The sequence below is a fragment of the Amblyomma maculatum genome, chromosome 10 (assembly GCF_055883805.1).
Source record: "Amblyomma maculatum isolate TAMU_Amacu chromosome 10, ASM5588380v1, whole genome shotgun sequence".
Lineage (NCBI taxonomy): Eukaryota > Metazoa > Arthropoda > Arachnida > Ixodida > Ixodidae > Amblyomma > Amblyomma maculatum.
In genome coordinates, this window is record NC_139353.1 from 91,897,539 (window position 1) to 91,921,159 (window position 23,621).

Sequence of the window (23,621 nt, forward strand, 5' to 3'; positions counted from 1 at the left end):
TGGAACTGCAAGCGCACAACAGCATGTGATACGTATGCTCACCCTCTCCTTTTTGGGGACACAAAAATGACCGACTGGGCCACAATTACCCACAATGCCCTGCGCGTGGAGCGTTACTGAATACCACCTATCCTCCACTATGTAGTTTATGTGCCCACATAAATAAAGCCCTTCGCAGTTAGGCTCTTTTCCTTATAGTGATTATGTAAATGGGAAGCTCGTTATCAAGCGATACGCAGCTTGCAAGAGCATGCATGCTCTTAATCGTCTGTAGCATGTAAAAGTACCTACCTTTGGTCGCCTAAGAAAATCAATGCATTGAGCTTATGTGCACTAGAACATATTTTGGGAGCCATTGCAAGGCAAATATATAGGGCGTAAGGCAGCCCTGGGGGGCCACCCTGGAAATCTAGATAATGAGTAGGGTACAAACATTCGTGGCTAAATTGAGCGAATTCTGTACCTTTGGGTTCGCATAAAATGCATTTTTTTTTTATTTTCATCGCTAAATGAGTTCAAGCATATGTGGTATTTGTGAAATGTTTTAAAGTTTTGGTCGCAGCTCACACCGAAAAAAAACTACTTAGATATCGGCTTTAAATGCCTGTTGCATGAGTGTGATGTTAAGTTAAATTGGTTCACAGGAAGGGAAAGGCGCAGTAACTGTCACACTTGCTCTGTGGACACCCGACCGCGCCGTAAGGGAAGGGAGGAAGGTGGGAATGAAAGTGGAAAGAGAGAAAGAGGAGCCGTAGTGGAGGGCTACGGAGTAATTTCGACCACCTGGGGATCTTTAACGTGCGCTCACATCGCACAGCACACGGACGCCACTTCGTTTCGCCTCCATCGAAACGCAGCCGCCGCGGTCGGGTTCGAACCCGGGAACTCCGGCACAGTAGTCGGGCGTCTTACCACTGCACCACCCCGGCGGGGCATGAGTGTGATGAAATCTGCAAATTTATTTAACATAAACAGTTCGGAGATTTTCTTGCTTTATTATGCAACCTGAAATTCCCAATATTTGGTACGCAGGATCGCTGGTCAAACACCACCGTTTCAACGATACTGGATTAGGTAATAGTGGATTTAGTCGGCATGGATGTCGAAATCAGAATGACTGGTTTCGGTGAAGCTGCTGCGTGAAATCTGCAAATTTATTTAACATAAACAATTAGAAGATTTCCTTGCTTTATTATGCAACCTGAAATTCTCAACATTTGGCACGCAGGATCGCTGGTCAAACACCACCGTTTCAACGATACTGAATTAGGTAATAGTGGATTTAGTCGCCATGGATGTCGAAATCAGAATGACATGTTTTGGTGAAGCTGCTGCGTGTACCAGAGGCAACGCGTGATCAGGAGCTTCTGCTGTGAGATTGAGACCCGTTTTGCCGTGCACGGGTTCCATGATGAGCAGTGTCGTCTTCGTACCTAGAAGTGCTTTCGGTGTCAGACCCTTCCGCGTGACGAGCGCTGCCGCCCTGGTGAGCGCCGTCGTCGTGCTGAGAAGATCCACCCCGATACGTGGGGTCGCCGCGTCCAGTGCCATCACCGTGGTGGTCTCCACCGATCCCGCAAGACTCTTCTGATAGATCAGATGTGCATCCACCAGACCGCTTCTCGCCAAGAAGTACTCCTGAATCTGTGTCGACGCACCAGTGCTCGCTGTTGCTGCATTGCACGGCGTTGAATTCGCCGGAGGTGGCATTGCACCGAGGCTCGTTCTCTCTCTGGTGACCTGCGGAGAAAAATGACAAGCGGTGAGATGGCGAAACTCAAGAATACGGTTGTGTAAGTCTCTGGGCAGAAGCGTATTTGTGGTATATTCTCAAAGTTCAGTTACTCAGTTACTTTCAGCCGCTTAAAAATTACACAGTCTGATAGGCCTCCATGGTCTTCGAATGGAACTTTTCGCCGCTTTGTAGCTGCAGTTACAAACGAGCATGTTGAGTGAGGATGTTGCTGCATAGTAGTCGCTGTAGTTGGAAAATATTGGTGGCAATCTAAGTTACATTCCATATTAATAAATATTTCTTCTCAGTTTTTACAAAGATCTTTGAAATCATTCAAAGGCATCTAAAATTGAGCTTAGTTTCTATTGTTTTCGGCTTAAATGAATGATGAAACCAATATTTCAATATAAAGTGTTTGTTGAATAATATTCCCGATGCGCTAGGCAATTAGACCTTAAAGTTTCATCTCAACCGGAGCTGCAGGTATTGTTTAGACTAATAATTTTTGTTTCTTTGTGAACAGCTTGCTGGTCTGGCCATCAGCGTAGCCGGTGACAACATAAACTGACGCTGAGCCGTCTGCTTCATGTTCTGGGCACGAGCAGCGTCAACCGCGGTTGCGCGAAGCCGATGTGGGGTACCAAACAGCACTCATGCCGCTAATAGCGGTTACAGCAAACAGCTTCTCGATCCCTGTTAGCACTTTTAATTTAGGCAATTGCGCGGCACCTGTGGGGGATTCATGAGCACGTCAGCGCCCGAGTACGAAAGCCGCTTGAGGTGGCCTGCTCGAACAGCGTACACACTGTATACTGAGGGACACATAAATTGCGCATAGAGTGCCGTCCGAGGGGGTTTTGTCTGTCCAAAGTTTGAGTACAACACGACAGCGCAGCAGCTTAGTGTATAAAGTGCGGAGAGCTACATTAAGGCACGCAATAACCCTTCTTGTCTTAGCAGCATCGTTTACGGTGCTCGTTGCCATGCCAATGTCAGGCCCTAGCCTCGTTATGGAAGTAGGCGATAAATTCATGAGGCCTACAGCACAGGATACATAAATCTTATAGCAATGGTGCCTGCCGGAAACGCGGTGGACGAAGGCGCTCTGGCCGTCTGCTTCTCCCTAATCGTCGCTAGGTGTACATTGCTTAGCATCGAAGCCACAGCGGACCGCACATTGTAAGTTATCAGCCTGGCGTATTACTATTTTACTAAAACCACCACTCGATCATGAAACTTCTTTTCAACCTCGTTGTTTTATAGTGAATTAAATTATTTTCGGCGAAGCCTTAGCAGTGGAGCTAGCGTACAAGGAACACGGCAACCGCACCGGCCGAAGGCAGCAAGCAAGAACTACAATCGTATGGCTCAACGTTTCTAAAAAAGCATTTATTTTTTATATTCCTATTCCCGGGGCCTAAACGTATACGATAAAAACATTTTATCATGCATTCTGACAGACACCGGCGCAAGGAATCTGCCGTATCGCTGGCACGGACGGCTCGCGGAAAGCTCGAAGGGCACGAGTGGTGCGGCGGTGTTTACAGTGGGGGGGGGGGGGGGGGGGGCAGTGCTGTGGGGATGTGTGCACAAGAACTAAATCGCGCTTCAATACAGTCTGTTTCTGTTTTCAGAAACGCGCTGAGTACACTTATTGGGAGTCATGCTGGTCTGTGTGTAAGCGCGAACACAGTAGTGTGCCGGAAGCTCATCGGCGCCGGATTGGCTGCAGACGAGAGGGAATCAGTTTGTGACGTCACTAAACGTCTCAACAGGGCGGCCGGTAGGAGGAGCTTCGTTGTCTCAACTTCCGTCACTTCATTTCAAATATAGATTGCGTCCAAGGCTCTCAAACGTTGGAAATAAAATATAAAAGTCCAGTATTATCTTCAAGGCTACAAAACAGCAATATATTGGATGACCATGGCATGGCCCACCTAACTTCGAAGCATGACGCGTGGACAGCTGCTGCTGAATAGGTTCTAATATATTGGCGACTTATTCTAAGTGCCAAAAGTTCTGAATACTGAAAGCTTTGCATAATACAAATAACAACTATAAAAAGCAAGCTATTACCCATAGATCCCGTGAGCAAGAATTTACTCTAGATAAACCTAAATAAAATTTGCAGTGTTCAAACTACCCTCAAAATACGCCGTTTAGATTATGGTATCCACAATATAAACGGCATATATTTGTACGGGTCACTGTGACTCAGTCCGTCATGTGGTTCGTTTACGAATTTATGGTAAATAAACAGCGCTAAACACGAGGACGAAGAGCAATAAGCAAGAAGGACGGACGTTGTTCTTGCTTCTTGCTCTTGGCCCTCATCTTTAGAGCTGTTTATCCATTATGCCACAGCCCTAACTTTCCAATATGTATCATCTATTAAGTCTTTACATTGATTAATGTCGTTTTACACTTTGCAAAGTTATATGCCAGTATTGTGCGATGGTTGGGTGTCCTCCGAATTTTTTATGCTAACTAAATTTGGTTTACAGGAAAGGAAGGCGCAGTATCTGTATTGATGGAGGAGACCCACAGTTACAATTAACGGCATAGAGTTTGAGGTACGTACGTCATCGGTTAGAGACCCTACGCCAATTAAGCCCTTGCTTAACGAGCAGAGATATGCTAAATAAGACGCCATAAGGTGTGGAATCAACTTGAACGCCGACGAAAGAACGGTTGCCCAACAATTTTGGATAAGTAATCAGCAGCGGACTTTTTTTTTTTTTACTAATTTTGTTTGGTTTGGTTTGTAGGGTCTAACGTGCCAAAGCTACTCAGGCTATGACAGACGCCAAACTGTAGGGCTCCGGAAATGTTGACTACCTGGCGTTCTTTGCGTGCACCGATATCTCACAGCACAAGGACGCCGCTTTGTTTCGCCTTCGAGCGCAACCGCGGCGGTCAGGTTCTAACCCGGCCCGGGTACTCCGCTATAGTTTTCGGCCATCGTAATCACTTCGCCACAACGGCAGCTCATCCAAATCCAAGTTTGGAACGGTCTTCAACGGGTCATGCCGATCCATTTTGCACTGCAGTATAGGTACAACAGCAGCTCCAGCCAAAGAGGCACATTTAAAGGACGATTCGCTGTGACTTGCCTCTAGTGTGCTCCCACTCATGGTGCTTGCGAATACAGTTGCAAGATTTTAAATGTCTGGAGGGGCCCCTGATCTGGCCGAACTCCCTGTCGTAACAGGCGCAGAATGGCCTTCCTCCTCCAACCGTTTGCCCGAAGCACTGGATCGCCAGGTATTCTCCGTTTTCGTCACACTCAGGAACCAGAAGACCGGTGAGGTTTCTTGTGACGCGCAGTTCGGTGCGGCGGCGGCGCTGACAGTCGCTCTCACGAGTGGTCGCTGTGTTAAAAAAAAAAGGAACCAGTTATAGAACATAGTTTAGGTAGTGACTGAGCGCAGTGAAAATGCTAATGCACGAGGATGGCCCAGTAGAGAAAATTTCTTTTTGTCACAACAGAATTTGTCTTGTTTCTGACGGCTAACCTGTTGTGACAGCATAAATGCCTGTAGTTAAGCCGACTCCGAAGACCTCCGGTGCTGCATGGTTATACACAAAACAATACACACACAAGAGAATTGAACCAGGACGTTAGCACAGATGATTCGTTCGCTACCAACTGCCAGTTTTTGGGGTACGAAGAAGAAATCTTCACACAAAACGTGAGGTTGCGATATGAAGAAGAAAACAAAAGATTCTGAAACAATAAACGAAAATAAAATATCGCAACCCCACGTTTTGTGTGAAGATTTCTTCTTCTTCGTACCCCAAAAACTGGCAGTTGGTAGCGAGCGCATCATCTGTGTTAACGTCCTGGTTCGATTCTCTTGTGTGTGTATAGCCATGCAGCGCCGGAGGTCTTCGGAGTCGTATAGCCAACTAGCCCGCTCGCAAGTACTACTGAATTAAGTCGACATTTTGTGCAGTTACGAAACAAAGGATCAACAGAAGCACACACTAAAATTAAATACCAGAGCCGTTCTATAGCGCTCTGATGGGGTCTGGTAATGCAGAAATAACTGCAAAACGGCCCCAAAAACTTATATTGCGACACAACTACAAAATACTATTTGTATGTTTGACGCAGTCATGTACCTAATTTGGATCCGTAACGGCTCACGCATTTTATCTAGTACGCGCACAAGGCCAGCCTTCATGCATATTCCCATTCCTTACCGTTACACAATTACTTGATGTGCTAGTCGTTTTCTATTGGTTTTTATCTGCTGACATTATATAAGGGGGGTTTGACCAAACAATTTCAAATAAGAAATATTTGCGGTAACAAACGCACAGCCGCAGCTCACAAAACCTAACACGGAACTCTTCTATTTAAACACGTAATTAACTCTAATAAAAATAATATTATTTGTTATCACGTTTCGGTGGGTAATTCCGCTAAGGCTTCCAAGTCGTGATATGATACATTTTAAACACCATAATTTTTGAAAAGAAGAAAAACTAAAACGAAACTCTACATTACGATGCTTGTTTTCGTATTAAATATAAAGTGAACTGAAGATCTGGTCAGGCAGCATTGTGAATGTGCGACATCCGCTAATGTCGTGTTGGAGCGACTACGGCGCCAAATTCGACCTGCCATCCCGAGTGTGACCTGTCAAGCATGTCTCTCCCCGTAGCTCTAAGAAATAACGGCAAACAAATTGGCAATGTCTAGTCTTTCTCTTGAATCAAGCTGCGAAGACAAATAATGCAGTGAAGCTTTTTGTTCTAAATGATCTCCTTAGAGACTGCATCGCGTCAGCAGCAGATGTGGCGTCTGTACGGAGCTTCCTGCGCATCTCCTGAGCTAAATTTCGGTTTCGAACAGAATAAAGCATAGCATTTCCTCGTGCTGCAGATCATTAGAAAATTAGTTGTTTAGAGCGTTAGTCATCATCATCATCATCAGCCTGGCTATACCCACTGCAGGACGAAGGTCTCTCCAATATTTTCTCAATTAACCCGCAATCCCCAGAGCGTTAGTACCAGTGCGTTAATTTGGGAGTTTCTTGTAATTCTTGAACATAGTGCTTTACGAGCACTACAGATGGTTTTACGTATACGTGTGCTGCATGTTGATTCATCTCGCGTCGTGCAGCAAACATCGTCGTCTTTGTCTTCGTGCCCAGACACGAGAGCCCTATACTTTCGCAGCTGGCGATCACGCCTCGTGAGTAACTGCAACAAAGCATCGGGCTGTTCAATAAACATTATCGTTTTCATCAAGAGCCAAGTGCCAAATATTCTCAGGTTGTGCATTTAACATCGTCGCATTCATGAAATTCTATTTGCGCCACTCTTTTATTTACCCCTCGTAAATACGTTATGCGCATCCCCCTCACGCTAAAGATAGGGAGACAGAGACCACATCCATGTCATAAAAGCTGCCCATAGAATGAACAACAAGAAAGAGTTTAGTCCGCCAAGGAGATGCTTACCGAGTGAGAAGGCGATTCAAGATCGATGTTGCAGTAGGTACTTTGGCTGCGGCCAATCGCTAAAGCTTGTGAAACTAACCTAAAGGATACCCGATCCTATACAATTATTCGTTTAAAACAGGTATAGGACATCGTCTCTTCCGATCTTTCTATATCACCTTATGGAACAAGCACCGAAATGCAATAACTGAAAAGGTAATTATCAGAATTAGGTTATTGTTTATTTAAAAGACTTCAGCAGCAAACTGTACAAGTCGCGGCTGGGAGTTTGTTCTCGACAATAATTTTCTTTGCTTTTATCTGGCTATGCGGTCCGTCGCTGCTTTGGGTCCTTCCCGCTCCACCCAGCTCCTCTTGCCACTTGGACTGTAAGCAGCCCTCCGCGCAACCCCCAGATGTACGCCGGTCACCGCAGCAACGACGCTGATTACTGGCTCAACAGCTATGACCGGGGCAGTGCTTTCAACCAGTGGGACTGTCTTAAACGTATAAAGGTGCCATTTTACTTGGCGGATGTGCCCAACACTGACGGATTTGCACAAATCATGCACTGGGTACTACCCTTTTTGGCCTTCAATGCGATTAAAAGTGAACCTAGCAGAAAAAGTTTTATTTGCCAATTATAGCACTCTAAAAACTGCAGCTACAGAATGGACGTCTGTTCGAAGAAAACAATTCCATATCGGAAACAATAAATATATGCGCGAATTATATCATTGCCGTTAAAACCTGATATATATTTTACCAATATTAGCACTTTTATACTTATATCATGCTCCTGCAAATGAACATACTGCCCGGGTTTTGAAATTAACAGTATTCTGCAGCATTCCCATTTTAAGAGCCGGGCTCTGTTGCTTTCAATAAAGCGTCTCTCTTCCTTTCTGGTTGCTACTGTCTTGAAACAAAAGCAATTAGAATCACAATTACAGGCGGTCAGTCAGACCTTACGAAACTGAAATATATGCACTATTAGTCTAACACAGTGGTATTATTAAGAAGTCCAATATTAGGCAGCACACTAAAATAGTAATAAAAATTGCAACATTTCATATTGTCTGCTTCCGAATTTTAAACTAAACAACTGCTTGTTTGGACATGCATTTTAGTTGTGCACAAATTGTTTGTTTACCTTGATGCGTGCAAAATCAACTAACCTCCTTTTAATATAAAATATACCTATTTTTCTGACCATCTATATATGCCACTGCAAAAAACCTTATTAGAGGGGCACTTGGCGACTGGCATTAGGTTTAAATAATAATCATCACAGGACCCTAACAAATTTCTATATGCACACATATCTTCTGCAAAGTCTCCATTCCAGAGCAACCTCTACTTTAGGCCTAAATTCCCAATCTCCTTTATCTACATCTGCTGAGATTTTGATGCTCTTGTGCAAAGTTTCCTTCGCCAGAAGCAACCTGCAAGAAATAAAAAGCTTGCTTGTTTCTTAACGGACGTCAGTTAATACTTTCCAGCGTACTTATAGACGGAAATATAGGGGTTAATCGAAGATTGCCGGGTCATCGAAGACACTTATGATCATTACATCAGTTCATAACTATATATACGCACAAATCAAAATCATCTATTTGCGGCGGCGGAACAAAAAATAAAAAATGGTATATCTAAACCCTTTTCTGAACTGTCACTTAGAATGCGGCATTCATTAATTCCTACATCCGGTGATCTAAATTTGACCTACAGAGACAACACGCGACAATAAAAAAGATACGTTGCCGTGTTACCTAAAACCCGCTTAAAAAACCGTAACAGTGAAATATATGCTGAAGTCTTGATACATTTCTTCAGAATCCATTCTTGAAACGGAAAAGAGAGACTGCCACTGAAAATACGTTCAGTGCAACGTCACCGAATTTATGTTTCGTATAAGGTGATGTGAAGACAAGGGAGTAAAAATATCCACGCATGGCGAAAAATGATTAAATAATCAGCTCTATCGAGTAGAAGAGGATCAGGTAGCTAGGACGTCTACGGTTCTTTGAAAGGGCACAATATAATTTTCACGAATCGCGCCAAGGAAACTCAATAATAACTGAACTCATTCTTGAAAATCAAAAGCCCATATAACCGCAGCTTTGCGGCACATACAGCACTGACACCAAGTAGCGAGAATAACTATCGCGATTAAGCATTATTACCTTCAATAATGAGTTCGAGATTAAAATTGCTTACCGCAGTAAATGCAGCTGATGAGAGCGAAGATCTGTGAACAGAAAAAGCGTTGTTATTACAAGGTGGACAGGAAAATAAAATGAGCATTATGACATTTTACAGAGTATGCTTTTAATTGTGAAAAATCTTTGCTGCAATATCTCCCCAAGACGTTTATCAGGCATTATACCAAGACGACAAAAAACAACGAGAACAGCATAATAGTATTACGCTCTTTATTAGTTCCTGCACATTCGAAGACGTAGAATTGGATATTTATGAAAAGTTTAAAAATTATTATTTCCTGTACGAGTGACCATTGCAGCTCTGCTCCTGGAGCACTGGGACCCACCATAGTTTTAAGTCCTATAGGTCTATAGTATAATTTTAGGCTATTTTCGTATATATTATATTGAGAGAAATATTTTGTTTTCGTAAGTAATTTCAAATTTTATCGAATGCAAGATTTTAATTCGTTAGCAGACATAGGACATCACGCGCACTGCTCGCTGATACTCCAATAAACCTTTGCTACGTTTGGCTCTGCGGACTTTTGAAAAGAGGCATTATTCGTTTTTGCGCACCAATGGCAATATAATTTACAAGAATGCCATTAGTTAATATCCTAAATCAGGTATCATTGAGAAGAGGATCAAAATATGCACACTGATACTTGTTTTACTGATCCGATGTTAGTAAAGTTGTGTAAAGGGTTTTCAAAATAGCTTTTCCTAGATATCAAGATGACAGTGATTATTATCCGCTGCTGGATATGCCAGAAGTGTTGAGGACGTGCTAATCAGCTTAGTTCATATACGTAGGCAAATGTTATGTCGCTGGGCCATTAAAACGCTGAATAATTTGGTTAATCCACACAATGGATGAAAACAGCCCGCAATCAAGGCTTTCTTCATCTGCACATTTTTAATTTCAAGGACGAAAATGAACCCTATGATAGAGATCGTCTGTTTGAATAGGAACGTTCTCGGGCTCGGTTTGGGTTCGGGTTCGAATTCGGCTCCGAAGATGCATTCCGTTCCTGTTTTAACCGGTTTGACCCTACCCGGACTAGTTCAAACGGGTTCAGAAAAAAAAATTATGGGTGTATTTTTTGCTCCAAGTTTTATTAAATTATTTCCTTTGCAGTTGTAGTACATAAAAGCTGAATATTCATATAGTAGTCCACTTGGGGTTTCTGTCGTCAGATGTGGCAGGCACCAATCGGCTGTGCAGACCTCAGAAAAATGTTTAAAATGAGTGACCGATGATAAGTGCAGGATTGCCAACTAAATAGTGATTATTATCATTGGCACATAACTAACTAAAGCTGTCGAGCGCCTAAAGTTAGCAGTAAATAATTCTTGCTGCGCTTTTCAGGTAAACAAATATTTCACATGAATTTCAATTTAGAGCGAAACCTCTAGCACTACAACATGTACAACAATCTTGAGGTAACAGCGCGGAACACAGGACGGGAGCACAAGATGAGAGGACGACACAACGAGCGCTGCTTGTGTCTTCCTCTAATCTTGTGCTCCCGTCTTGTGTTCCGCGCTGTTACTTCAAGATGCATAACCAACATGCCCAAGCTGCTATTCTAGCTATGTACAACAATGTTTTTTGCTTCTCTCACTAAATGACTCTAAATCAGAACAAAGTCGAACCGAGCACACAAAGACTAACGATTTACATGCTTTATGTGTGACTATATAACGCACACCACATCGACGCCTTAGCATTTCACGTTTCTGTGGAGGTTAAACGCGAAGGCAACCGTGTGTTGTGGCCTAAAATGTACTGACAAGTCTTCTCCGCCATGTATTGAGGTTGAAGTCACAATTGTAGTTGCCGGAGAACTGGAATAATTAATTTTTTTTCACTCCCTTGGCGGCGACGCGTTGTGACCACCGTTTTGTGGCCCGTCATGGTTGCCGCATAGACGCGCTTATAGCTTCTCATAAATCCACTTTGAGGCTGGACTGGTATGTTTGCTCGCATAATTTACCACAAGCATGACATAACATGATGTTTGTTCGCAAATATTTTATCATGTACTCAGTAAATTCTGCGAAATTTTTAATTGCCAGCATAAAAAGCCAGAAGGAAGAGGACATTGTCGAGGTTTGTTAAAGTCATCCGAGTTCGATGAGAAGATAGGTTACTTTAGTCCGGAAAATACTCTCTAGATGCTGACCTATGTAGATAGCACACCTAGCGCTACAGTAGTAGTCCTCCCAAAATTTCAAAGATGTTTCCACGTAAGATCAAACAAAGCATGCTCGGTCGACCTTTTATAGTTATTACGAAATTTTGTATATTGTTGCCTGATTACTGGAAAGAAGAGATCTGCAATTGGTTTGCTGCCAAAAATGCTTCGAGGCACAGGGAATTAACAAGGATGAAGAGGTGGAGTGCCGCGCTTATCTTCTCTGCTTTCTTGGTCAACTTTGGTGATGAAATACACAGAATGTATTAATGTTAGGAAGCTGCAAATTATCTGACTAAACATATGCATGGTTTTTATTTGTATGCAGTTAAATTCTTTTTTCATGGTAGTGTATATGTTTTTATAAAATTTCTGAAAATTGGTTCAGGAAACAAAATTTTACCTATTTTGGAGGCGTTTTTCACAAAAAAGGTTCACGGCAGAGTAGAAATAATTGCACATTATATTATCCGCGCAATTATCAATCAAACAGCTATTGATTTTATTTATCCAACGTTTCAACGCAGAGATAATACAGCGCTAATTACAAGAAAACAGCGAACATATAATATTTCTGCGGTCATATAAAAGAAAAATCATTTTTGGTAATTTTTAAACATGACCCACCTATGCTCCTCTAATTCAGCTTTCTAAATCATTAAAACCATAAGGCATAATTTTAATTCACTAGTAATTACGGCCAATTTAATAAAGCCCTAGAGCAAGGCACAGCGCACCATGCCGGTCGTAAGATTCTACATTTGTGGGTCGCCTACCTTTTTAAATTTTGGCATAATATTGTAACGGGGAGAAAGGTGTTTAGAAAACAGGATCAAAGGTATATACAGTGAGAGACAGCCAAAAAGCCAGGCAATGAGCGCCCAGCATTCGACGCACTTCTTTTCTTCACCTTCCCCTGATGAGATCACCAGTTCGTCCTCATCGTTCTCTATCCGTGAAAATATTGTATGTATCATTTTTTCCCGACATATCAATTTAGCTGTGAGACACAGCAATGAAGGATTCTGGATCAGTTTTGTATGAGTGAAGTTTCTGATGCGCTGTGGCATCGCGCAGCACACAGACGTTTTTGGCAGTTCCCCTTCACAATAACGCGGACACATAAAGGCGATAACGTTTAGCAAGCAAGCAACGTGTTCCAAATAATCTTTGGTGAATTGGAAAAATTGTGGTGGGCATGAAGAACTGCACCTTTCAAACACACTGTTTCCGGGCTGCAATCGTTAATTTGAATGATTCGACAGCACACATTGCCTTTTATTCCTGTACACAGTATCTTCCGTCCAGTCCCGGCTATGCGTGCCGGCATGAAGTGTGAACAGAAGGTCGAACGCGCGGCAAAAAAAGCCAGTTAAGGCTGTCTGGCTGCCGTTATCTGAGATAGGCGTGAGCCTGCGAGCATCTTGTTACCAATAGTTTTGCTTTTTTCTTCATTTATTACCTCGCTTTGCCAATGGAGCGCCTACTTCATGATTTACAACGATCTCATCTGGCGCAGCAGTTTCGCATGCTGCAGAGGCTCTCGCTCGTGCAGATGAAACGGGGGCTCAAAGCTCCCCGCTTTTGAGGTGATCTCGCTTCCTTCACCCAAGCGTTATCGGCGTCTGGTTGCATTGCGAGAATAGTGAAGCTCCTGTGCACACGCGTTGAACAGCTACCCGAGAGGTGCTACAGTTCCGCACTCCGGGTCCGATGACGCGAAAAACGAGCTCTCACTGCGCCGCCTCTTAAAACTTACGTCTGGAATGCGCGTATCCTCGCTTTCATGGCTGGTCCGCAGGCCATATCCATATCGTCTCAAATTAACATCTTCAGTTCGTACATGTCTTTTCCGCAGTACTGAGCATTCTACAAGAGCCTGAAGTCCCATCCCCGTGCATTGTATACGCTTAGCGAGGAAGACGTTTTTGCGTAAGAGTCTCATTGGACTGGCCGTAATCACTAGTGCATCAATATTATGCGATATGTTTTGAATGCTATTGAAAGCTGAAAAGAGGAGAATAGATGAACAATGTGGTAAAAAATTAAAAACTTTATTTTTAAATTGTCGAACGAAATTTTCACCGTTCCCTATTTTCTTTAAATTAGCCCGACCGTACCTGTATTGAAAGGGTGTAAAATAAGAGCTTCATCAGGTTGATAGAAAACTATTGTCAGAACATTGTGTCGAATTATTGCGGCGCTACTGTAAACCTTTTTTTAGATAAAAGCTTGCACTTTAGGTAAAATGTACTTTCCTGGGCTGATTTTCAGAAATTCTATACGAACATCTACACTACCCAGAAAAGCGAAAATTAGCTGCATACAAATGAAACCATGCATATATAGAGTCAGAAACGTTTTTGCTAACTTTATTATATTTTGTGTAATTCGTTACCAAATTTGGCCAGAACAGAAAGATAAGCACGGCACTACACCTCTTTGACATTATAAATTTCGTGTGCCACGAAAAACATTTTGGGAGCGCAAACTACACATCTTTATTTTTGCAGTGACGAGGCGACAAAATATAAAAATTTGAAACAAATATAAATGTCGACTGACAATTCTTTGTTTGATCTTACGGGGAAACACTCGAGTCTGTTAATTCTAGGCACCTTTCAAAGCGCATGGAGCAGGCTCTGTACTTCAGTTTTCTCCAAGGTCTCGCAGGCAGTCCTCTTCTCCTTCCATGAGAAATGCTTTAAGCTCTTCCACAGCTTGTGGGCTCTTAGGGGGAGATTATGCCGCTGCCTATATTGCCGACGGCGACCATACCAAGCAGCTTCCACGTGGTGACCGAATGCTGTTTAGCGGGGCACCTTTCTTGTCTGGCCGACGTAATTTGATATCGAGGGTCGCATGGTGCAGTTTTCCCGATTGCACAATTACTGCCATTTCTTCTTCTGTTCTTTTTTTCTTAGGGCCTGGACGCAGGCTCCTTCGGTGCGGTTGACGTCGCCCCTTTCCCTGCATGCTTTTCAAGGTTTTTGCTCCGACCTCCCTCATCCCAGCGCAACCCGTAGACGGTGTTACTAAGTTGTTACGTTTTTTCTCAATAGTTCACTTCTTGCATTCAGTGCGAGCTTTCTAGGCTGCCTTAGGTATTCGCATCAATGAAGGAGGATAAAGTGATTGACGTATTTTTAGGCACTGCATTTGTACTTGCTGAAACTATCGTACACCAAATAGAGTTTGCGAATTAAGCATCATCATCATCATCAGCCAGACGTTACCCAATGCATAGCGAAGACCTCTCGCATTTTCCTCTCATTAATCCGGTTCTGTGCTAGCTGCATCCACTTGGAACCGGTGAACTCATTAAAGTCATCCTCCCCCCTAATCTTCAGCCACCACCTGTCGTTTTACTTCCTCTGGGATCAATTGGTTATTCTTAGAGATCATCGCTTATCCTGTCTTCGCATAACATGTCCTGTCCATCACCATATCGTCTTGATATTTACAAGAATGTCAGTAACTGGAGTTTTTTCTCTGACTCACTCTGCACGCTTCGTTACTCTTAGAGTTGCACCTGCTTCTTTGCCTTGCGTACCCCTCAGCGTTGTCCTCACCTTGAGCAGAACCCTTTGGTCAGCTACATCGGCCGCTGTCCCCCGCGCTACTTGCTTGGGTATTTATGTTGTCTGTATGAAAACCTTGAGAGTGTTCACCAGCGCCACCCTCAACCATAGGCGCGGACGTGGAACGTCCTTTGTTACCGCCAGCGTCACGTAGAACGTGATCAACAGCGAGGGCGGAAGCTGTGCTAGAACCCTCTTACGCTACCTATGGCTTCAAGACTGCCAGAACCGAGACCCCCGTAAGCTACAAGCAGACCCCCGTAAGCTACAAGCGCTGGTCAACACTCTCAAGGTTCATATACAGACAACATAAATACCCAGGCAAGTAGCAGGGGGGGACAGCGGCCGATGTAGCTCAGTTGGAAGAACACCGGACGCGATATTCGGAGGTCGTGGGTTCGGTTCCCACCATCGGCACGTTGTTTTTCTTCTACTTTGTGTTTGTGTTTAATTATCTTTCCCCTAAACAGATTACATTACTAATTTTTGTGATTATCCATTTAAACATTAAAAAAAAGACATAAAGTACCATCCCCAACGCTTTCCTTGGCCTCGCCGACTGTTGGCTTCTTTCCTTCTTTCCTTCATAGCTTAACTTATGAATTATCTGCTAATATTTCACTGCCTAGGAAGGCTCTCGAAAGAGGCACCTTTCTTTACGAGCGGCGCGATTGCGCAGTGCAGCGGCCACCCGTGTTCGTGATGAAACAATAGCCCGGCCCCATAGAGAGGCGCTCTGCATAGGGCAATGTGTCTTCCTATGTAGTCATCTTTTTGCAACGACGATTTGTCAATATAGTTGCGATGTTCGTGATGCGCAGCGGCGCTTTGGAATTAACGAGAAGAGCGTTTTAGAAGCAGCGATAAAAGAAAAAGTGCAATGAAGGCATGTTGCCAGCAAAAGTGGGTCGGAACCGTGCCCCGAATCGATTTGGAACCGTTCCTCAGATTTGTTCCGGTTCGGGTTCAGTTCCAAGATGGCAGAAAAAATTCGAGTTCAATTCGGTTTCGATTCCGGTTCGACACCCTGGTAGAGATACTCACCGCTATTGTGCATGGTGCTGTTCGGAGCATCTTGGGAGGCTTTCTGGCGTCACTGGAATAAAAATAAATGGGAGGTTTTCACTGCAAAAGTTCTAAAGAAACAGCCAGCTCTCGTAACACAGAAGTAATTCATGCGGATTTCATTGATATAATAGATATAATTAAATGCGCGCAAGGATAGCGTGGGGAATTGCAGTAAGTTAAAAGACGCTTGGAATGTATTTGGTTAGAATATTTCAATTCTTCATCTTCAGAAAGCTGACTATACCTACTCCAGGGCGAAGGAATCTTCCATATTCTTCCAGTTATTTTGGTCCTGCGCTAGCTGTATCTACTTCACCCCTCCGAATGTTCTAACCTCATCCGCGCACCTAACATTGTGCCGCCTCCTCCCATGCTTTCCTTGCCTTGGAACCTAATTTATTATCCTAATCGATCATTGGTTTTTCTCGCTTCGCACTACATTTCCAGCCCATGTAGATGCCAATTTCTTGATTTCCACTAAAATTTCATTATCTCGACTTATTTCAACGCTTATTAGCCCCAATTTTACGATTCAAGCTTTTTTTGTAACAAAATTGGGCTTGAATAACAACAAATGTTTCCATCATGACAGTAAAGCAGTCTTGTTTATGTATTTGTAACACTCGCACTTTATATCATGTTTAACCAACATATTGTATCCATCTACCTCAGTCAACTCTACTTGACCCCCTTGTCTTAGACTTCTATCTGCTGCCGCTAGCAGATCAGGTACATATGAATCCTTTACAATTAGTATCGATCTAAAATAGGGGGATAACAAGCATTTCGAATGAGGCAGATTGAGTGCTCATGAAAGTTGGCACACCTACTGTATGGCATCAGCCGTAATTACTAAGACTAAGCAAGACTCTTGATCTCAATATGAGCACGGCAAACTAATTTCGCAGTCTCGTCTAACATATTTTCGATGTCTGTGAAAACGTGGACCTGATATAACATACTATCCTTCCTTACATTGTAATTCCCACAGAACAATTAGGAACAAATAATTCTAATCGATGTCAAGGTGTTCAGAGGGGTGACAAAAACTCAATATTAAATCGATTCTGGCAAGCATGCAATGCTCAAAATTCAGAACAGGAAGAATGTAAGGCGCTTACCATGAACGTAAATTAATCCTCGGTGTCAGCTGTTCGCTGTCTCACCAGGATTGCTTGTAGTGAACGCCGGTGCACCGTGGTACTTATGAAGGACAGCCAGGGGAATGCGCTGTTCTTTCACGCGCCATAAGACACCCAATATCTCCCCGCCGCGGGAGAGGCGACAACATCGGATCGGGTGCACACGGAGGCGACCGCAGAAAGAAGCTCCAGCTATCATTCCTGGATAGCTGGCGTAGATAGCGTAGAGTGCTTTGATCTAGTGGTGAGGTTTTCTTTGACACGAAACAGTTCCCCGAGAAACAACCGCGCTGACATAACGCGCTTCCAAGGCGATATACTGTGCTCTCTGAGATGCGAGTGTAAGCAGTTTCCATTTTTCTGAACGCTGAAAGAAAGATAACTTCGACGAAGAGGTGTGTTAACAGAAATACAGAAGCCCATTTCTTAAGAAACGAGTTTGTTCGTCACCCTCTCCTGCTCCTCCTGCCGCACTCATATGATGCTTGCATATACAGCAATATTACATTGAGTGCTTTCCGAGGAAGCGCCTGTCTAAGGAATTCATTTTGTTTTAAATTATTGTACATTGCGCGTTTGGTAGCCTATGTTGAGTCTTTCGTTTTTCAAAATATTCATGGCTTTTTTTCATTGTCATATTCTATGCGAGAAGTTTTGTATCAATGCACGGAGGTCCCATTTATTTATTTACAGCATTTACAGACTAGAAGGAATTCTGATATTTGGAAAGCAGTGCTACTGCCCACTAATACCGGCTGCATTTGCCCGTCACCCATATATACTGCTACCATAGTCTAAGCGTAGTGTATGAATTCAAAGTAATGGTAGCGTTATACTATTAGCCCAATGTTTTACCTGGCAAATAATCAATAAAACATGACAAATGTAAACAAAATCTTACTTAGTATAGCATTCACACGTTGCCAAAGTATGGAAACAATTCCCATTATCATCCCTCTTGCCTCTATGGTGACTCATTTTCAAATGCGCCTATTTCGCTCAGCGAATACATTTTACTTTATTGTGCATTGCTCTTGCTGTATATATATCTGTGTACAGCATCAATGATCAAAGTTGTAACAACCTACACTTTTTGCTAAACCTTTGTAGGGAAATATCTTTTTTATGTAAGGTAACTTTGGAGAGGTTATTCCAGAAGGTCCAAGGATATTCCGATAATAATCTGCAAAATACAAATTTTGTATTTCGGCGATGCATTGACATCCCAACGAAGGTCAGATGTCGGGGCACCAAGACTGTATTGCTTGTTTTATGCTACCTAAATGAATGAACATTGTCAGGAAACAGCATTAGATTACAGTGTGCATCACGTTTAACAAATAAGGCTTGTTGCGCAATCACACGTTTTTTATCTCTTCAGGGAGTCATAATTGCTTATGGAGACATAATGCTATGTCAACTTCGTGTTAAACAGAAAATATATAATTTATCGGCATTGTTTTTCCATGCCAAATTTATTTATTGTATTGTTTTGGTTTGATCAGACAAATTTGAAGAATCATATTTCTTTTGATGCCCAATCAATATACGACACTATCCTGCGGAGAATACTGATGATGCCTTTTCATTGCATTTCACGCTGGAAATTATTTATTGTTATGCGCGACCATAAATTTTGAAGTACAATTTCGTCAAGATACGCTTTGATGATTTTTTTCTGAATGCACTTCACAACGTACCTTTCAAACTTGCTCAAAGCACCTCAACGTTCCTGTCATCTCATCTTTCGACATGTGTTTGTAGCAGAGTTTCTACAAACAAAAATAGAGGACGCCACAGATAATATCTTTAGGAAAGCAGCTTATTTTGTTCGCTTATCGCCACTTAGGCTGGGCAAGATACTTCAAAAAGTTATCTTCGATAGCGATACTAGAAACCCTGAAAAATTATACTTCCGATACGGATACAACATACAAATCGAAACCGATTTTTTATAAATATACTCGGAATTCCTCGTTCATGCTTCGATACATCACTGAAATGCCGAATATAAGAAGGTACTGCTATAATAGGTAAGATTTTGCCACTGAAATGGCAATATAGTAATGCTGGTAATGTGATTATCAAAATTATAATATTTTACCATGCCTTCTGAATACTTTAGTGCAAAAAAACGAATCTGATAGCACGCATCCTACAAAACTCCGCTGTCGGCACAGCTGGCCTCGACATATCTTCATATCTGAGTTAAGCCGTGGTTACATTCAAGTAAATGCTTTCATAAGCTGCCTAGCAAAAATACATAACCTACAGTTCTGCAAACAAGCCGGTCTAAGGTTTTGGCTATTTAGGAATAAATGAAACATTTTCTGTTACTCTTTATTTGATTCCACATCATACTTACCCCGTGGCCTCTGCATTAATTCTGTGCTAATAGCCGAATGCTGAGTGCAATTTGGGGAACCGAAACGTTATTTTGCTTGTAATGCGATAGCTGGCTTTCGAAGCCGTGTATTATTTGTTAAATCTACAAGAAAAACAACACAAAGTAAAATAGCTGAATAAATGTAAAACATATCTCCTCCCTTCACATGAAGCTTCTAAGTAGCGCATTTGCTCAAGCCGCCGTTCAGAAAGAACCCCGCGATGTGGGCATGCTGTAAGCAAGACAATGGTAAAAGCCTCTCTACAGGAGATGCCTTTATTAGCAAACAAGTGTAGTGCATAGACGTGTCGGCTAGAAGGTCTAGGAGATAGTAAAGAAACTCCGGTTTCACTAGCGTCTCCTGAGAACTATGGCTGTTTGTCGAATAAAGATAGAACCTTTTCTTTACACAAAGTGACTAATATAATTAGAATTAGTTTGCATAGTTGAAAGCATTTGGAACCATTATTTTCCTTTCGGATAGAAAGTTATCTCTATACGTTTTGTTCTGCTTCTTTGCTAAAATCTTTTTGGTGAACATATAACGTGGCAACGCATAATTTGTTTTCAAACTTATGTGATGCGAAAGTAAACTTACTAGATATCATGTCTTGTATTTCATGAAGTGTTAGATATAAATGTTTCAGCGGAAAAACATGTCTAGTGAAACGAACTCAAACAGTCCAATTTCCCATAGTAGGGAAACAGATATCAAGTCCAGCCCCCTGCGATCTTAGTCAGCAATCGTGAATTGTGATTTGTATCATGGGTTACAGGCTAAACCGGCAGCTCTTGCGGCTTCGCATATGTGAAATTCACATTAGAGCAGTGCAAGAGCCAGGGCCTGGCTGTTGCGTTAGCTGTTTCGCCAGGGCTGAATTTGCGGGTTTTTTCCGCGCTCGGGCTAAATGTTACGGGCTGTGGGCGGGCTTGGGTCCATACACAGGAAATCAATATTTTGGTTTTTGTGAGATTTAACGTCGCAAAGCGACTCAGGCTATGAGAGACGCCGTAGTGGAGGACTCCGGAAATTTTGATCACCAGGGGTTCTTTAACGCGCACTGACATCGCACAGCACACGGGCGCCTGGCTTTTCGCATTCATTGAAAAGTGGCGGCCGAGGCCGGGATTCGATCCCGCATCCTTGGGAATAGTAGTTGAGCGCCGTATCCACTGCGCCACCTCGGAGGGGTAAGAAATCAATGTCCAGTTTTAAATTCAGCATTGTAAATTTAATTACGCTTGGATGTGACAACAGCATTATGGCTGAAATACGTCCATTGTGCGCCCTGAAAAAAAAAAGGTCAAGGTTTATTGACTATTAACTTTTACTTCACCGCGATGGATAAGTATTTAAGGTGTTCGATTGCTCGGAAGAGGTACCCGGGTTTGGTCTTGGCCGCAGCGGCAGAACTTCGATTATAGCGGAGAGCTTGGTACCCGTGTACCGTGCGGTGTCAGTGAAGGTTAAAGAACCCGGTGGTTGAATCCCCCGCAGTGCACTACTGCGGCCCTTTTGGTTTTTACCTCTATTGAAAGGATACCAGTTACCCATCACAGCAACCTAGAAATTTGGTCCGTTAAAAACTCTCGTTGCATTAGCTATTAGGATGCGGTATTATTAAGACATATCGGGCCATATAATATGACTGATTTACTAATATTGAAGTAGAGCAATCTTGTTTATTGTAAATGTATGTATACTTTTTCTTTGGGTCTGTTAATTCTTAGTTATTTTTTAATACGTTGTTCATTGCCTGATGTAGAACACTGCTCAGAGTCTCGTAGACCTGATATGGAAATTGGCAACCTATTTCTGCACTGCAAGCAACTCAGGCATAGAGAAAGGACTCGCAATAACTTCGGCATCTGCTACTGATGGTGCTTTATCTACGTATGCAATAATCCGTGCAAGGTTTCAAGTGGTAGCTGAGAGAGGCAAGATATCATACTTTGGAAAAGTTTCTGTACCGCTTCTCTGGCGAAATCGAGAAAAGAAGGCTTTGAAGCATTGGGTTATTGACGCGTTTGGACGGCGGTAACCTTGTTCCATTGCACGGAATTTTCGGCCTTCCCGAAATGAATTATGGCCCGCAAAGAAGGCCAACGGGCCTTAAAAAAAAAAACAGCAGGAATTCTTCATGCTAAAAGCAAACTCGCTCTTGAGAGGTAAGCTGATTCACTTATTTCAATTTTTTTTCTTCAACCGCAAGACAAGCGCAGCTAATACTCAACGCGTGTACATTGTGAGCAATCGAAACAGGTCTTAAGATTTCAATGTAATACGCACAAATGTATGTTCACCCTCTCTTTTTGTAGCTGGATATGTATTGCGAATGTAGGCAACCACAAAAGTCTCTTGCAGATTTTGTTAATAATTACTTCTGAATACCCGCCTTTCCTGTTATCTCTCATCATACTGGTACATATTGAAATGTGACAATAAATCAACTCGAATTTCTAGTGAAACATACTTGCCGTGTATTTGCAAATTTCCATCTTTTGCAACAATTCACGTTTTCCATAAACATTTTTTCTCGAATATCCTTTCTTACAAGCGCTGGTGTCTTTTTGGCTTTATATATTTTTGACTCTCTTTTATTCGTGTAGCCAGAATGATTTTGTATGAGTGCTTTAAACATGCCTGGGTTGATGTGAGAAAGTATCTTAAATTGAATGCATTTGAAAGTATGTTTACACATAGGCGGCCCAAAAAGGCACCTAATTTGCGAGAATGCATTCAAGTTCATAGAAACAAATGCACTTATACCCGGCAGCCATCTGGGTATTCTTAACACAGAAACGGAAGTGTGACCACAAAAACAAAATTAACAGTGGTATCCGGAAGACGGCAACCAACAATGCTGCTGACTCCGACCTCTAATCAGAGTGTCTACTCGAGGAGTGAGCGTTTCTTGTTATCTTATTATTAGGGTCCTTGCGCATAGCAATCCACTTTCAGATACGGACTGCTTTTAAACAATGTGCTTAAAATATGGCGTCCGTGATCTGTCGTAGGGAATACAAAGACAACCACGGATTTAAGATTGACCAGGATAAGTAACTAACTCCATGAAGGCTTAGTCGTGTATTTAGTTCTTAGAAGTGAAGAGCAGCAGCTGAATGGCACCCCGATTCTTCACTCTATGTATGCCCTTTGTAGGAGACCGGTAAACATACTTCCTTCTCGCCGTGCCCAAAAGGAGTGCTACATCCGTCTGCCAGGTTTGCCATCTATCGCCTGCCGAAATCTAGATAACCACGTGTTCTTTCTTCTAGGTGTAATTTGGTGTGAACGAACAGCTAGAAAATAGCCATTCATACATATGAACCACCCTGAAACATTACATTTATTAGACCGTTTATACAGCTATGAACTATCTCAGATCATCACAAACAATTTTCTCATACTTATAGCGTGATTTATGTGAAATCCTAGGAGAAAGCTTTGTTTATAAGTTGTCCTTATATTAGGTTGTGTTTATGAGAAAGAGAGAAGGTTCTTTATAAAAACAGATTTTAACCGGCGTTATTGTTCGCTGACATACTACTCTGAACGGGGTAAGGGAATTAGGAAATAAAGATGGTAGAAGGGATAGAAAAGAGTGCAAAATAGATGAATGGCTTTTTGGATAAAACCGAAGTCTAGTAGTGAGTTTGTATAGCGTGATGATGAAGTAGATGGGTAATTTAGAGTTAGTTTAACATACCGATAGCATCTAAGTAGGAAAATAAGAAAGTCATTGCATGGCGCTGTTTTCTTTAGCAGCTTATTAGATTCGAGATATTGTAGGTTGTGCCTGGTAAGGCTACCCGTTAATCAATTGCTAATGGTATAAGCTTAGCCATCGCAT

The 23,621-nt window shown here is 42.5% G+C and overlaps 1 protein-coding gene across 2 annotated transcripts; it reads right to left on the reverse strand.

Annotated features, from left to right (window-relative positions):
- Window positions 1–1,133: 1,133 nt before the first annotated feature.
- LOC146177009 (uncharacterized) lies at window positions 1,134–17,482 on the reverse strand. Of its 2 annotated transcripts, none has more exons than XM_084583049.1 (5): window positions 17,361–17,482; window positions 16,216–16,267; window positions 9,406–9,436; window positions 4,849–5,106; window positions 1,134–1,740 (listed from the first exon to the last, which is right to left on the reverse strand). In XM_084583049.1, the coding sequence occupies exons 2-5, from the start codon at window positions 16,243–16,245 to the stop codon at window positions 1,358–1,360; spliced, it is 702 nt and encodes a 233-aa protein (XP_084439175.1). In that variant the 5' UTR covers window positions 16,246–16,267; window positions 17,361–17,482; the 3' UTR covers window positions 1,134–1,357. The 2 variants fall into 2 exon arrangements, with proteins under 2 accessions (XP_084439175.1, XP_084439176.1); XM_084583050.1 differs by having other exon boundaries at window positions 16,216–16,258; window positions 17,361–17,451.
- Between the last annotated feature and the right edge of the window lie 6,139 nt (window positions 17,483–23,621).

What these genes read in the sequence shown, in the direction of transcription:
- LOC146177009 (XM_084583049.1), bottom strand. Translation starts at nt 16,245, where the DNA reads ATGCTCCGAACAGCACCATGCACAATAGCG. An exon ending in CAGCACCATGCACAATAGCG is followed by an intron (nt 9,437 to 16,215) that starts GTGAGTATCTCT and finishes TTCTGTTCACAG; the next exon opens with ATCTTCGCTCTCATCAGCTG. An exon ending in CATCAGCTGCATTTACTGCG is followed by an intron (nt 5,107 to 9,405) that starts GTAAGCAATTTT and finishes TTTTTAACACAG; the next exon opens with CGACCACTCGTGAGAGCGAC.